At 35.1% G+C, this 17,808-nt stretch overlaps 1 protein-coding gene across 6 annotated transcripts in view; it reads right to left on the bottom strand.

The window, feature by feature from the left end:
• The window catches only part of RhoGEF2 (Rho guanine nucleotide exchange factor 2), a 188,995-nt gene that overhangs the window by 17,301 nt on the left and 153,886 nt on the right, over positions 1-17,808 (bottom strand). For 5 of the 6 annotated variants that reach the window (XM_087411681.1, XM_087411679.1, XM_087411680.1 and 2 more), the window contains one exon: positions 8,539-8,588. The exons of the other annotated variant lie outside the window; for it this stretch is intronic. In XM_087411681.1, the coding sequence (XP_087267807.1) occupies positions 8,539-8,588 (50 nt within the window). The remainder of the gene's footprint in view (positions 1-8,538; positions 8,589-17,808) is intronic. 6 annotated transcript variants of the gene reach the window in all.

Below are 17,808 nucleotides of genomic sequence, written 5' to 3'. Positions count from 1 at the left end.
TTCGATGCAATAAATAAATTTATTGTTACTTACGTATTTTTTATTCAGACAGTTGTCAACTGCCATCGCAATATGTACTCTTACGTAAACGCTGCCATTTCCTTTGAAAATTTTTATTTGAAATTTACAGAAATATTGATAGCTATCAGCTGTCAAAGATTATTTAAAAAAAAAATCCCATTTAGCAATATTAAATTTCAAAGTCCCACACAGTGGAAAAATTCGGCCGACGCTGTAATTCTTAATCAGTTTTAAAGTTTTTTTTTATTTGTTCGATATTGAATTAGTTATAAGTCCATTCTGCGTAAATTTTGATTACAGTATTCCATATTCGTTATCATGTAATTTTGATTTTTTTCTGCTCACTTCATTGGATCGGCAATGTTTACTTTGGACCGTTAACCAAAATTTATGCAAAATATGCTTTTAGTTCATTCAATTTCGCATATTAAAAAAAAACTTTAAAATTAGTTAAGAATTAGAGCGTCAAATTTTACTCACAAAAGTGTTTTGCTATCTATCCGTGCTACGGTGGCTCGGATTAAAATTGTTGAAAAAATTTTTAAAATATGGTATTATTTTTTTGAGATATTCAATCGCTTTAGGGGATTCTTATCCCGATTGAATTTCAAATGTTAAAATAACAATCATTCTAGTACATATATATATGACATGTATACGCATAAAAAATATATTATTTAATTAAATCATAATGATTATTAAAATCGATACATAGTAAAAAAAGTAATCATAATGATTATTAAAATCGATAAGTGTAAAAAAAACCGTGGATTAACGCAACAAACCATTTTAAAGCGAAAATTAAATTGAGCTCTCGAAAAGTCCTCAACTATTTTCCAATTTTCGCAATTGAGACATTAATTAATTTAGCGCCGAATATCCGTCGCAATTGCTTGGCACGTTGGAAGTGGAGACTACCTGGTTGTCAAGCACCCCGCGTCGCGAGCCTCTATGTCATGACTTGACCGGCGTGCCTGCCAAGCTATTCTCACTCCCCACGACCCGCGTATCGAGCCATCAATGGGCGTACACTTTGGCATTAGTAGGCCGAACGGACGCGCTTATTCGACTATCTTTAATGATCAGTATCTCGTTAACTATTGCGAAATGGTAGAGAACTTTTCGACTCAGTTTAGTTCGCTCTATCCACACCAAAACGATTGGCAAAAATTTTCAAGACCCCTGTATATATACAGGATGTATCATTTTAATTGGCGCATTAAAATATTTCTTGAAAAACGAATTTTAAAGAAAAATGTTTCAAACAAAAGTTATATGATTTGGAAGAGGATAAGATGGTGCTACTGGTTTGACCTTGGAAAGTTGTTTCAAGGTCACGTAAAATCATCATCAATTTCTTAAATGGAATCCCATATATTTCATTACATATTCTTGTAGCTTACCTCGAGAGCTTTCCAGAATATTATAATTAATTATTACAATTAAGTTCATTTTCCTTAAGTATTTTTCGAGTTATAAGGTTTGCAAGTTACAACACCGCCGGCATTGAGCATTATACAAAGTGTCCAACCGACACGGCTAAAACCTCTTGAATGTTATTCAGGATCATGATCTGGAATTCATTTGTCAAGATTAAAGTTATTGGAGATTGTTCCTCTTATTTTCATTTTTACACTAAAAATTATATTTCTACGTAAAAATGAAAATAAGAAGTACAACCTCCAATGGTCTTGATTTTGATAAATGTTTATCCAAGTCTCCTTCCAAATAATTTCCATATAATTTTTGTCTGAAACATTTTTCTTTAAAATTCACTGTTCAAGAGATATTTTAATGTAGGAAGAGTATATGTTTCGTTTATAAATTTTTATTTTGTTCGCGCGTTTCCGACTATGATGATATGCGCTAGAGTCAATGCGCTTGAAGGAAAAAGTAAAGGAAGATTAGTAGAGTAAGAGGAGAGTTGGAAGATGGAGGAACACGTGTGTGGCACGGCGAAGCGTGAAGTGCGATTTGTGATTCTCTCCTGAATTGTTGTCTATAAATATTGGCTCACCAAACATTCCATCATTGGATCCATCTTGTTTCCTACAAATTTGGGGGCTCGTCCGAGATAAGAGCTGGTGAGAGACAAAAGGGGAGAAAAGGCGAAAAGATTGAAGACGAAAAGACGGGAGAAAGAAAAGACGAAAAGACGAAAAAGACGAAAAGACGCAAAGACGAAAAAAAACAAGACGTAAGACGAAAGACGATAAGACGGGAGATGACAGGACAAAGGAAAAGACGAAGAGACGAAAGGACGAAAAGGCGCAAGACGGAGAGGACATGACGACGAGAAAAAGGAAAGAAGAAAAGAAGACGACATTCAAATCTCAAAGACGTTTAGAATCCGAAAAGCATTGAGTGTGCAACTACAAGGTGACGCAGCGACGTCAGAAATACATTGGCAAGACTATGAATGCGTAACCAGTACCAACATCGAGAGGACGGTAACAATACGATGCAGATAAGCGCGCGACAGTAGCGCTGATAACGACATCGAAAGTGTGGTAGCAGGACTGCACGACATAAGTGAACGTGAGTCGGTAGTCTTGAGTGTACGCGAACAAGACGGTGCAACAACAGTGAATGCGCAACGGTAAACACTTGCCACATTGTGTAAAGTGTGCAGAGGCAAGATGAATAATCTCGCGCAAATTGAACCAATCAAGCAAAAGATACGCACGGCGTCGACCGTTGCCGTGATGGCACAAGTTTATCTTCGAAAAGGAAGATGATCGAAAAAATAGACAAAGACTCAGAGACTTTGAGGGTTTTACTTTTAAGAAAGACACAACGAGATGCGTGGATAAAATAGAAGCGGTGCGAAAACTCTCAATCGGTGACCTGATATCCTGCTGTAACATTCTTGGTTTAGAGTACGGCGGAAACAGAAAAGAAATAATGACACGCATATTACATGGTTTAATGGATTTAGATACTCTCATGCTTAAAGATAGTGAACAAGACGATGAGTTAGACGAAGATGCGAGTGACGAGCGAATAGTTAACGAGCAAGACGACGAAGGAGAGGAAGAAAAAAGCAAAGAGAATGAAAATAATCTCGAAGAGAATCATTCCACCAGAGGCGGTCAAGTGAACACGAAATTGTCCATGACATATCGAGACGTGCAAGATTTAATTAAAACTTTCACTGGAAAAGATATTAGGTGTTGGAATTAATTCGTAGCGTTTTTTAATGAAAGAATGTTATTTATTTCACATGAGCATTAAAAAATACATTAATGAAAGTACTTCCCATCACTTGTAAAACGCTACGAATTAATTCCAACACCTAATACATATCCGGTTGAAAGATGGATATCTGAATTTGAAGATGCGGCTAATCTGTTCGAATGGTCGGAATTACAGAAGTTAGTGTTCGCAAAGAAATCACTAGCCGGACCTGCTAAAATGCTCATCGACAGTGAAGGCGTTATCAAGTCGTGGAAGAAATTAAAAGAAATTTTACGAGACAAATTTATAGACGAAATAAACAGTGCTCAAATACACGATATGCTGGTCAGAAGAAGACTGAAGAGAGACAAAATCTTGCAGGAATATTATTATGCGAAAGAAATAGCTGCTAGAAGCAAAATAGAAGCAGAAGCATGAAATACGTGATTGACGAATTCCGGAATTCCGGAAGACGCACAGGGCAAGATGATATTGTACGGAGCTAAAAAATTGACAGAATTCAAGGAGAAGCATAAAGTATACGAAGCAATTCGGAAGAAGAATACTGAGAGGATGAGAACGAGAGAGAAGAACAGCATGTCGAAAAAGACAGAGGAAGCGAGGAAACCAACAACATCAAAAAGTGGCGAAAAGAAACAGGAGACAGACGTGCGGTGCTACAATTGCGGCGGTAAAGGACACAAATCTAAAGACTGTAAGAAGAAAGAATTAGGTAAAAAATATTTTAAGTGTTAAAAATACGGGCATACGGCAAATTTGTGTAACGCGTCAGACGATAGTGAAGCGGTAGCGGATAATTAATACGGTTACTGATTCATCGAGTGGTAGAATGTTTAAACAAATCACGATAAACGGTGTGCGGGTTAATGCGTTGATTGATACCGGCAGTCAAATCACGGTAATGCGCAAAGATGTTTACGATAAAATGAAATTAGATAAGCTACGGGAAAATAGTATCTGTTTAATCGGTTTTGGAAAAAACGAAGTGCATTCATTAGATTGCGTAAATATCATTGTAGAAGTAGATGCTGATGAATATCCGTGTATAGTGCACGTTGTGCCGAACGAAGCTACAAATTCAAGCGTCATAATTGGTAGCGATTTCCTAGCGATGACGGAAATGATCGTCAATAACGACGGAATAACTATACGAAGAGCAACATCTGCTCAATTGTTAACACAAATCAACGTGATCGAAAAGCAATCGTTAGACATTGGTACATGACGGATCCGAAAGTACGCGAAGAAGTAGAGACAATTGTTGAAACATATCAAGTAAATAAGTGTAAGACAACGGACGTGAGTATGCGTATTGTACCAAAAGACGAAAGGCCTATCTTTCAAAAACCGCGACGATTACCGGCACCTGAGCGCGAAATAGTCGAAAACCAAATAGCGGAATGGCTAAACGACGAGGTCATTGAGAAGTGTACGTCGGAATACGCGAGTCCAATAATCATTGTAAGAAAGAAGGATCACCGCGTGTATGTATTGATTATAGGAAGTTAAATCATAGAAAAGGACGGTCATCCTTTACCACTAATCGAAGATCTAGATAAATTAGAGAATGCTTGTGTATTTAGTACGTTAGACCTGAAAAATGGATTTTTTCATGTATCCGTAGAAAAAGAGAGTCGAAAATATACGGCGTTTGTCACTCCGAACGGTCAATATCAATTCTTGAAAATCCCTTTTGGATTATATAATTCGCCAAGGATTTTCCAAAGATATATTAATGCTGCTTTCTGGGATTTGATTAGACAAAATATAGTATTGCTTTACATTGATGACTTGATCGTACCGACAGCAAACGAACAAGAAGCGTTGGAACGCTTGCGAATTGTATTAAAAACAGCTAGCGACTACGGTTTACAAATTAATTTTAAAAAGTGTCAATTCGTGAAAAGACTCATCGAGTTTCTAGGTCATATAGTAGAAAGGGGCAAAATTTACCCTTCCCAAGAGAAAGTCCAAGCCGTGATAGATTACCCAGAGCCGAAAAAATTAAAAGATATTCAAAGCTTTCTTGGATTAACAAGTTACTTCAGAAAGTTTATATCTTCGTATTCTACAATCGCGAAACCGAACAATCGCAAAATGTTGAACGACATGTTGCGGAAAGATCAATTGTATAATTTAGATGAAGGCTCGAAACGCATACAATTGAAGACGATTCTCAGAATCCAGTACTGAAAATATATCATTCGCGACACGAAATGGAAGTACATACGGACGCAAGTATAAACGGTTATGGAACTGTACTTCTGCAGTGTTCAGACGAAGACAACTCAGTATATTTTATGAGCAAAAAGATTAAAAAAGAGGAAAGGAATTACATGAGTTACGAATTGGAGGCACTTGCGATAGTAGAGGCACTTAGAAAATTCCGAGTGTATCTGTTAGGAATTCAATTTAAAATAATTACTGATTGTGCGGCTTTTCAACGAACCATGAGCAAAAAGGAGTTAAGTACGCGTATTGCTAGATGGACTTTAGTGTTAGAGGATTATGATTACATCATAGAGCACAGATCGGGAACCCATATGAAACACGTCGATGCTTTGAGTCGGCATCCGATTATGACAATAGCGAAAAGTCCAATTATACCACAAATTAGGAGTCAACAAGCAAGCGATGAAGAGATTCAAGCGATAAAAAAAATTTTCAAAGACAATTCGTATAAGAATTATCACATAAGTGGCGATTTATTATATTTCAAGATGGTAGGAATTTATTCGTTATTTCCAGAACACTAGAATTAGACGGAATTCGAACGATTCACGAGAAAGGACATATGGCGGCAAAACATACCGAAGAGCGTATTCGTCAGGAGTATTTTATACGCGATTTAAGGAATAAAGTAGAACGACACATTGCCAGTTGCGTGCAGTGTATATTGACGAATTGCAAAGAGAGTAGGCAGGAAGGATATTTACATCTCATTCCCAAACCTGATGTGCCATTGCACACATATCACGCCGATCATTTAGGGCCGTTAGATATCACTAATAAAAACTACAATTATATTCTCGCTATTATTGACAGTTTTACTAAATTTGTATGGTTGTATCCGACTAAATCTACCACAGCCATCGCGAGGTTACAAGTCAATTAGACGTGTTCAAAAACAAATATTCGGGAGTCCGAAACAAATCGTGAAACAGATAGAGGTACAGCTTTTACCTCCCAAGAGTTCAAGGAGTATTGTCAGAGTGAAGGAATTGAACACGTGACAGTTACCACGGGATTGCCAAGGCAAACGGACAAGTGGAACATTTGAATAGAACAATCATATTGATACTCTTCAAGTTATCAATCGAAGAGCCTGCTAAATGGTACAAACATGTAGATAAATTGCAACGTATATTAAATTCCACGTTCAATCGTAACGTAAATGCGACGCCTTTCGATTTACTATTTGGCGTAAAAATGCGCGACGAAACCGATTTTAAACTACGCAAAGTAATAGAACAAGAATTTCGATCAAAATTTGAGGAAGAGTGTAACGAAATTAGAGCGAAAGAACAAATTCTGAAAGTGCAATCGGAGAATTGTAAGACATATAATCTCAGACGTAAGAAGGCTACAGAATACCAGGTGGGAGACCTAGTAGCAATCAAACGAACATAGGTCCAGGCCGAAAATTACGAGCGAAATATTTAGGACCATATCGAATTGAGAAGGTTAAGCCTAATGACACATATGATGTGATTAAAAACGGATCTCACGAAGGACCTATAAGTACTTCTACCTGCGCTGAGTATGTTAAACCTTGGAATACCGTTATAAGTAATCAATTTTATTTGTAAGACGTTAATTATAAGCAATCAATTTTATTTGTAAGACGTAATTATAAGTAATCAATTTTATTTGTAAGACGTCAATTATAAGCAGATTTTATTTTTGTAAGACGTTGTAATGTTAAGTCGACTAATGGTAAGTGAGTTCAAGCGATCATAGCAAACACGATAAGCGTGTTTTTCGTTTCTTTTGTTGTTTTTGTGAATTTAGTAGAAACTGTTTTGTGTAACATTAAGTTAACAGCTGGCGTCGTGCGAGACGCACGATTGTGCAGAATGGCCGAATGTAAGAAGAATATATGTTTTTATAAATTTTTATTTTGTTCGCGCGTTTCTGACTATGACGATATGCGCTAGAGTCAATGCGCTTGAAGGAAAAGGTAAAGGAAGATTAGTAGAGTAAGAGGAGAGTTGGAAGATGGAGGAACACGTGTGTGGCACGGCGAAGCGTGAAGTGTGATTTGTGATTCTCTCCTGAATTGTTGTCTATAAATATTGGCTCACCAAACATTCCATCATCGGAATCATCTTATTTCCTACATTAATGCGTCAATTAAAATGATACACTCTGTATAAAATGCACATTCCATCCATTAGTAATGAAATTTTTACCAAAGTAGAACTTTTATATTAAGAAAATGTCTATGTTATATAATAGGTCTACAAATTGAAAAATACAAATTTTCAATTTTTTTTTCGTTTTTAGTAAAAAGTCATTTGCCCCACTTTCTAATTTTACGTCTACTTTAATCTTGTAAAACGATTTTTGATTCTGTTCAGTCAATTCAGAAATTCATATGCCTATAATGTGTTGATAATTCTGTTACTCCAGCATTCTTTTAACTATATGTATACAGAGTGTTTTTTAAATAGCGGATACTAATCATGTAGCTCTATTCCTGATTAAAAATTGAGTCGAAAAATTCTCTACAATTTCGCAATTTTCGCAACGACGAAATATTAATTTTTAAAAATTGCATAAGCGCGTATTCGGTTACCCAATTATAAACTATTATGAAAGTTGCAAAATGGTAGAGGACTTTTCAATTCAATTTTTAATCAGGAATAATATATAATATGTGATTCAACAATCACTTATTCGACGATCTTTAGAAATTAATATTTCCATAATCATTGCGAAAATTGCAAAATGGTAGACTTTTCAATTTTTCAGGAATAGCGCTATACGATTAGTGTCGACTAGTTAAGGAACACTCTATAATAATACGTACAATTAATGTCGCAATAAATATTAATTCTTTGATATATTTGATTTAAAAAATTGATTCCAATTTATCAGAAATTTTTCAATTAATCAAAGAATTTGTCAACTAAGATATTCATTCAATCATTTACAGATAATTCATACGATACGTTTATAAACATATATTACACTATGTTCTCCTTATAAAACAATTAATAAATACATTAAAATATTTAATTTATTAACAATAATATCCAATCCTTACAATCAACATGTATACATATATATATGTATAAATTAGAAGATCTCTCTTACATCATGATGAGCGAAGTCATTGCTGCTATTGTCTTGCCGCACAAGATCATCTATAAAGACAATATTATATATTATTTCTTTGCACATAATGATTTAAATATGTATATCAACAAGGGAAGATTCCCAATTCAAAAAAATTTTTTATTATGAAACTTTCGCAATTTTCTATATAATAAGCTATTTTTTTTACTGAATAAGCAATTGTCTTTATTTTATATATATATATATATATATATATATATATATATATATATATATATATATATATACAGGGTGTTCAAAAAGTCCCGGGTGAATAACTTGAAAAAAAAAATTTTTTTGAAAAAACGCCGAAACACGTGAAACGATTTTTCAAAAAATCTATCTTTTGAGAGGGGTTGCGACCCCCCGCCCCCAATGGGGCACGTGGGGCACGAGGGGGTCGAAAATATTAAATAGCAACATAGGTCAAGTGGGGGCTCATTTGAAAGGTCTTTTCGAGGCGAATCCAAAACACTACACATAGAGGGCGCTGCGTTCACTTTTGGAAGGAAATTTCAATTTTGAAGATTTTTGACTCAGAAACATTAAAAAAATTTAGTGTTTCGATAATCACCGGAACACGTGAAACGATTTTTCAAAAAACTTATCTTTTGAGAGGGGTTACGACCCCCCGCCCCCAATGGGGCACGTGGGGTACGAGGAGGGTCGAAAATCTTAAATAGCAACATAGATCAAGTGGGGGCTCATTTTAAAAGTCTTTTCGAGACGAATCCAAAACACTACGCAGGACTTTTTGCACATGAAACACACCGTATTTGTTGCACATGTACATCAATGGTCGCGTTTTTGAATGCCGATAAAGACACTTGAAGTCAAAAGTTCAAATCATAGAGTCATTATTATTTTACACTTTATGTAACTTTCTTCCCTAATAAAGCTGTTTTGTCGTAGTTCATCTCTGTAATTTTGAAATCAAGCGTCTTTATTGCTGTTTTTGTGGTTATTTTCTTTTTCCTTCAACGTCGTGGATTTTTCCTACATTTAAGATAACATGGCTCCTCAGAGAACACGCACATCAAAAATCAAATAACTCCGCCGAAAATGATCGCAGCGCCCTCTATGCGCAGTGTTTTGGATTCGTCTTGAAAAGACCTTTCAAATGAGCCCCCACTTGACCTATGTTGCTATTTAAGATTTTCGACCCCCCTCGTGCCCCACGTGCCCCATTGGGGGCGGGGGGTCGCAACCCCTCTCAAAAGATAGATTTTTTGAAAAATCGTTTCACGTGTTTCGGCGTTTTTTCAAAAAAAATTTTTTTTTTCAAGTTATTCACCCGGTCCGGGACTTTTTGAACACCCTGTATATATATATATATATATATAAAATCTCAAATATAGAGAACTTTACATTAGATATTCTCCTAAAAACAGAACTCAGATACAATAAAATGGAGACGGACTGTGAAACACAAATAAATAAAAAAAAAATACACGTAAAGATGGAAAAAAATTAATTCTGCGTGAACACATGTCAAAATAAAAAATAAAAGTAAAAATAAAACATAATAAAAATAAAAATGAATTTTTAGCTTCACAGTAGCTAGAAAAAAATATTAATTTCAATATGTCATACACACGATATGTAGCCAACATCATGCTAAAATTCTGTCATCCTAGAGGGATAAAATCCTGTGAGTTATTGATCCAGTTTTCGTTTTTGTCTTCCCTAGTGAAAATTTTTCTCAGAATTTTTCATATAATTTTTCAGAATTTCTATATAATTTTATAACTTTTTTATACGAATTGGAACACTTCTTTGTTCCAAAATGTACATCTGCTCTCAGAATTTTTTATATGTTAAATATGAAATATCGTAGGCAATAGTGTTAGCAATAAGTTGTATATCAAGACAATCAACACATTGTTGATTGAATAAATTGTTATAAATATCGATATTTTTGTTTAAATTTTATACTAAAAACCCGCAGAACTTTTCCGCCAACTTAATATTATAAGTTGAACTATAGTCAGTATTAAACTTTTGTAAGTCACACTATAATTTTTATACACCTTTAAGAGGATGCCGGAGCGAATTTGATCGAGGTCACTAGTGCTTTTTTAATTCCAAATTCGATAATAGAGACATTTTGTTCATTTCGTATATTTGTTATATCTCACTCAAACGCATTCATCTATCTAATATATTGCCATCTCTTGTAAGATCGAACACCTACTGCTAGATTATTGCTTGGTTTACCATTCCGAGTCTTCGCCCAGCATTCATATACACGTCATTTGCAGATCAATATAAATAGTTCTTTTTAAGTTTTTTAATTTCATAAACTCAGTATTGAAACCGTTTGAATTTTGAACTTTTTTGGTCCAGAACGAAAAAGACTAAAAAGGATCGAAATCGTTATCAGTAAAAAGAATTGGAACCGGAACTAAAATCGAAAATTGGATACAGCTTCTGACCATATAACTGGGAATTTCATTTCGGTCCGAGTCCTTGATCTCTATTTTATTTGTTCTGTTTTCACGGAGAATAAACATTTAATGTGAAGTCTTAGAAGAATTAGTAAAGTATTAACATGCATTTATAAAACACTCTAAATACAAGATGTTTCATAAATTCATGTTAATACTTTAAGAGATAAATCTATAGATACTTTAAGAGATAAATCTATATATTAAAGTATTAATACTTTAATATTAATACTTTAAGAGATAAATCTATATTGATATAGATGGTATTGATGGTCAACACATCTAGTGACAAAAAACCGCGGATACTTTTTAGATGACCCAATATAATCCTAAAATAAAAAACGTCATATAAATATATGTGTCCTACATACCTCGGTTTTCAAGTTATGGATGATTAAGAAAATGTTCGAAATATCCGCCTTGTGCGTCACATGCTACTGTACGTCTTAGCATTGAGTTCAACACTTGTTCAAAAATATCAGGTATTCTTCGAATAGTCTTGAATCCATTTCGTATCTTTTCTTGCAGATCATCCACATTGTTTACTGGCGTTGAATACACAATAGATTTTAAATGGTCTTAAAAAATAAAAATCTAATGGATTGAGATCAAGAGATAGTGGTGGCTATGGGGTGGTCCTCGCCCTATTCATCAGTTTGTGAAGACGTTGTTTAGGAATATTCTCACTTCAAGATGGAAATGAGGAGGCGCACCATCGTGCATGAGTCATAAGTTTTACTTGATAGCCAGGACTGCCTGAAATTCTATCCGATTTGTTTTGATATTGTTTGTAAATTAAGTAGGATGTGCTAAGCTGTACAATGGCATGTGTTGATATAACGCACAAGACGGACATTTCGAACATTTTCCTTAATCATGTATAACTTGAAATCTAAGATATGTAAGATATATATTCATTTTTTTTTTATTTATTTTAATGTATAGATTTACCTCCTAAAATATTGACACATATTTATGAAATACCAAGTATAATAAAGACTTCTATTTTTCAACATAATTGTGTGCCTCATTGGGTACTCAACAATCATATATACTTAAAAATATATATGGTCAAAGACCATATATACTTAACAATATGCGTATGACGTCATATCTCCTTGGATAAAAAAACATTGATAACGAGCACCATCAGTTGTTTTACTGATTAAAATCATGCATCGATTTTCATTTTGTTTTCTATGACACATGATCTTCAATATATACTGTAACTATTTTACAATGTCGATTGACATGTTATCTTCAATGATTAGAAAATATCACCGAAAGATATACTTCAGACAAATTTTTCAGACGATATGCAATTTCTCCACTTACGAATGAATTAGACGGTAAAGCAACTGACTGCTCGTTATCAATACCTCGTATCCAACGACATGTATACGTTACACGTATACATTACGCATAAATAACATCATGTATATAGCTAACATCAAATATACAACACACATTTTATGATATTATACTGCAATTGCTAGAACGCTCGTCATCTTTTCATAAAATGAATAATAAAACTATTATTTAAAACACTTATTTAACCCTCCGTGAACCAGGTGGGGTGTGACACACCAGCAAGATGAATTTCTGTAACTTCTTAAAAAGTATCGCGCGCATGTTGTCGGTTTTAAGCAACTGGAAAATGTATTGTAACAATTATACTGAATTATATATTTATGATGAAATATAACATGAGATATGAGATATATACAATATGTGTGATGTTGATTTTGCACCTTGTTTGCGGAAGGTTAATTTATCTGAAATTATTCCTAATAATTATAAAACTTGTTTTTTCAAAAGAGTGTTCAAAATAAAGAACTCTGTTCTACTTTCTTTTATTTAAACAATCAAATAAAAACAAAAATAAGCCAATTTTCAGGAATCGATTTTATTCACTCAGAATGAATTTGGGCAGCAAAAAATAGTTTATTATATCAGTATATCTTCTAAGTTCATCAAAGTTTTATAATTTTTTAAATGTTTTAGTTAGAGATCTTTTTTGCAAATAATATTAACAAAGAAAGAACTCAACTGTCCCCCTCTAATTTTAATAAGCTTTTAGTATGTTATTCTCCAAACAAAAATAAACGACAGGTATTTTTTTACATGATCATTTTCACTTTTTAAGGGGTCAAACACCTCTTCGAAAAAAATCGGTTTCTTTCTTTCGAAGCGAATATCGTCGAAACTGTAAGAAATAAAAAAAAATGTTTAAAATGAAAATTGCATAATTTCAAGAGTACTTTATAATAAAAAAAAGAAAAAAATTTTTTTTAATTTTTCATTTGTGTATCCCTACCACTTGACTTTTTTTTTATTTCAATTTCTTTTTATAATAAAAAGAAAGATTATTTTAAGACAAATTCAGCCATGTATGATAGAGTTATTTTTCAAAGTATCATTTTTAACGCGCATTTAAATCGAGTCGTTCAAAACGTAAACGATAAAATTTTTTTATATGTATTAATTATATATTGTTCAATTACAACAACTAATGCACGTTTACTGCGTTAGCTCATAAAGGTTTTCTACATTTTGTTTTAAGATTTGTAAAATCTTATTTAATGTTATTCGATGAAATTATAAATGTTAATAATAATGATATACTTTCAGTTGATGAGACCTGCCACAACTAGTACAAGGAAAGTTTATGTGGTCTAATTATTAATACATATTGCAAATGCACTATTCCATTAATGCTCCACTAATAAATGAAGGCTCGCAAAGCGAACATTTTATACTATTACTGACAAATGATGTACAGTCATTGTGAGTGCAAAAAGTAATTCGTATAAAAACGTATTTTAAAATAAATCGTATTTGTAAAAAATAAACATTAATTAGCAATTTTATACAAAGTTGTGCAAAACTGTAATTCAATTAACAATCACAAATTATAATTACAATGTAATTCTTAATTCAATTAGTAATTATATTTTGTAATTATTAATTGCTGAAAATTAAATTAAGTAATTGCAAAAAGCAGTTGTGAACAGATTACAATTATTTAATTATTAATTGTTAATTGATTAATTGTAATTGTAATTAGAATAAGGGCAATTAAGGGACCATGTACATCTAGATACTTACATCAAAACAAGCCTTAATTTTGCGAATTTTTTATGGAAAAACGGAGAGAAATAGAGAAGTCGGGTTTGTTAAAAATGTATGATTGTAAAGATCATATTTTTCTCTATTTATCATTAAAATTTTATTAAAAAATAATAAAAAATGGAGTAGCTATTTTCCTATAAACTTCAATAATTATAAATAATCAGGATTGACAAACGTTACTTTTCAGTTACTTTGTCGTTACTTTTTATAATAAACAATTTGTTGACGATGTTGCAATCTTTTTATGATGGTAACGCTAACTAACTAAATGCTAAGGTTGTACTCAAATTAGAAGAGTCATTTTGAAAAGTCGCGCTCTGCTTCCGAGTGGTACAGTGTCTGGCCGTACTAACTGGACTCGTGACACGTGCCTTTCGCTGCTAGTGTAAATAGTGTAAATAGCGTATATATTTTTGTGACTTTACTTTGGGATATCATATTGTATCCCATTATGTACAATGGACTTCCTGAAAACACTATTTTATTGTTAGAAATTTATTTATGTTCTTGGTTGACTTTATGATTTAAAATTAGTTTTAAATGGATATTTAATAGCGTAGTACTCATATGTTACCTGATCCGTATATGTTTTGTATTTATAAGTTTAGATACATTTTAGGTATGAGTTTGGTTAGAACTATTAACTCCTAGTGTAATGCTTTTCGCTGTACTATTGAAAATGTTTCTCAGAAACCTCTTTAGCATGAGGAGTGTTGTCGGTGAAGATTTAGACGACTGTGCAGTCTTATGATGCGTCACGAATTCAGGAGGTCGTCCGGGCAGGTACTTGCCTGCTTGCCCGTACCTGTTAAACGTTGATAGGACTGGGATCCGAATTACTTGTCCATCAACATGGAACTCATGGTAGTGCTCGAATAGCCGACTCGCTCTTCGAGTGGTCGTGTTCTGTTTCCAAGTGATACAGTGTCTGTCCGTACCGATTTGATTCGTGGTGCGCGCCTTCCATTTCACTAGTAAATAGCATAAATAGTGTAAATAGTATAAATGTATATAGTCCTTATGACTTCATTTTGGAGTATTATATTGTGCTCCATTATATTTTATGATTTTTTGAGAACACCATATTGTTGGATGTTTATTTACATTTTTATGGTTTCTATGATATAAGTTAGCTTTAAGTGGATATTTATTAACATGTGCGGTTTGTGACGACATGAGTGCGATATTTTCCCCATTACTAATCCGTGTCCCGCAGCGGTATACGCAGGACTCGGTGATGATGCGGGAGTGCTACCGTGTCGTTTTTGTCCGTCTCAAGATCATAGACCAAAGACATTAGATGCAAACCTACCTGCCTCAGCGTGGGTCATCTCATTTTGTGGAGCGAGTTTTGCGGTCCCTGAGGTTGGGACGTGGATTTTCAGAATGGACAGTACTATAGACGATGATAAATGATTTCATTTAGACTTATGCGGATCTCTGGCTTGTGGCCTTCCGGCGATAGTGTTCTCGCTGCCGGCCGGCCGTTCGCCAGTGCGGGTTCTTGCGAGAGGCGAGTCAAGAATGTTCCAGCGAGCCCTCTAGCCGATAGTGTAATCGTCGGGCTTTCTTCTTATCAGTATAGATAGTTCGAATAAAGAACAGAAACGGCGGGAGGTCGGATCCTCGCACTGATATCTCGAGTGTCCGCGCTTCTGAGGGATTTTCAACATACGAAAGGCATATCGTGGAGTTAGAGTCGGGCTCCGCAGTTGTCAAGTTATTGACAATACTACTTGAAAGGCTGGGTGCGTATAATACACTTCCTACGTCGCGCAAAGATCTGAGGGGGGGGGGGCGTGTGTCGGTTGTTTTAGACAAGGAGAAAGTTAATAGGAACGGTTGAGGGGCCTTCGGGGCATCTGAGCCCAAACCTGTTGACCGTGTTTCAAATGGTTTGCGTGGTTCGCGTAGTTTGTTTGAGCTACGTCGTTCAAGTAGAGACTTCAAACCGGTAATTACGGAATATCCTGATCCCGAAAGGACAGGATCACGATTATTAGGAGGAATGCCACATCATCTCCTTCCCTTACGCAAAAGCTTCCTTTAAGGTTTCTTCTGTGGATGTGAATGAGGATTCCTGCATCTCCATATCGGATATAGGGAATACTTCATCTGACTATGACGCGAACTGTAGTAAACTGGGTAAAAAACGAGGCCATAGGTCAAAGGCAGCACCGCTCGAGATTCTTGCTCGTACGTCCAGTACTAGACTAGATCTGAAAGATGATGAATTCGACAGAAGATTTCATGAAGAAAGAGTTCTTCTAAGGAAGAAGAGTTCTTCTAAGCGGACTTCGAAGAGACCGAAGCTCATCGCGCACACTCTTGACGACTCTTTATCGTCTATCCAAAAAACGATGATTGAGGAGATGATAGTTTTGTTCCCTGAAATGTTTCCTAAGAAAATTATGTCAGAGGCTTTCTGCTGTTTGGACTCCCTTAATAACACACAGAAGAAGACCACTTCAGAAGAGACCTTAGAAGAGACATGATTGTGGGTATGCAAGTGCTGGAAAAGCTCGTTCATGAGTCCGAAAAGGCTAGAGAGCCTGCAGATGCTGGCAATCAATGATTTTGGAACGTGAGGTGGTCAAACTGAGGCGCGAGATGGATAACATGAGGAAGTAAAACAAGGAACTAAGGGAAGAGATCTCCTGTTTGCGTGAGACTAATAGAAGATTGGTACCAAAGAGCTCTCTGCAGTGGCAGGTTTTTTAGAACTCTGACATGGATACTGCTTTGGTGTCTAGAGATAGGCGTTCCCGGCCTCCTTCGGGGAACTATTGCAAAGTTGAGGATGAGCTGGGACATCTAGTAATCTCCCCCTTGTTAGTCACAATTGCGCGCGAATGGTCATATTAGACTCAAATTGTCGTCGGCCAGGGCAATCCCTTTGGCGCCCCGACGACTGCAATGTTATAGATGTTTTGCCGTGGGGCATACCCATGGTGAAAGGTATAATATGATATGTGCAGTTGGACATGCAGTGTCTCTTTCTAAATCTGTGCCTTCTCCGTGTGTAAACTGTTCATAAGGAGAAAGCTCAATTGTGAAACGTTAAACATGGGACAGTATTCAGTCCGTTTTTATTTTAAAACTATCTTAAATATAGTATCTTAAGGTGTTAATATAATCCTCGGAATGACTTATGACATCTTAAGACTGTACTTAAGACAGTCTTAAAGACAAAGACAAGAATCGATTATGAATACCGGTCCGTTTCGCGTCGTGAAATTAGTACTGAATCTTTCCTTGTGCAAGATGGAGTCGGGTCTAATTTATGCCCACTCGAGAGAAATATTGGTAGACAGTTTTTCCCCAAATAGTGTCCTGGGAAATTGGATTTGTATCTTTTGGGTGCTATCTCTAAGGCATGGGCCCCTGCTCCTGAGGACCTGCCAGTGCATATGTACGCATGTTGAAGGATGTGCTTCGGGAAGTCTCTGACTTTAGTATGCCTAGGCGATCTTTTACCGACCGTCGATATATCAATGGAATAAGGAGTTCGCGGAGCTTCGATCTAAATGTAAGAAGTTCCCTAATGTCGAGTTCCCTGAAAGATGGAAACCATCAGGCTTGCCTTGTTGAAAAAGTCAAATAAGCTTGATATTGCCCCTTCTTCGTATAAGTCTATATGCCTGCATTACGAATCAGGCAAATTATTCGA

The sequence above is a fragment of the Acromyrmex echinatior genome, chromosome 12 (genome assembly GCF_024713525.1).
Source record: "Acromyrmex echinatior isolate Ae372 chromosome 12, ASM2471352v2, whole genome shotgun sequence".
Lineage (NCBI taxonomy): Eukaryota > Metazoa > Arthropoda > Insecta > Hymenoptera > Formicidae > Acromyrmex > Acromyrmex echinatior.
This window is presented reverse-complemented; position numbering and strand designations above follow the sequence as displayed.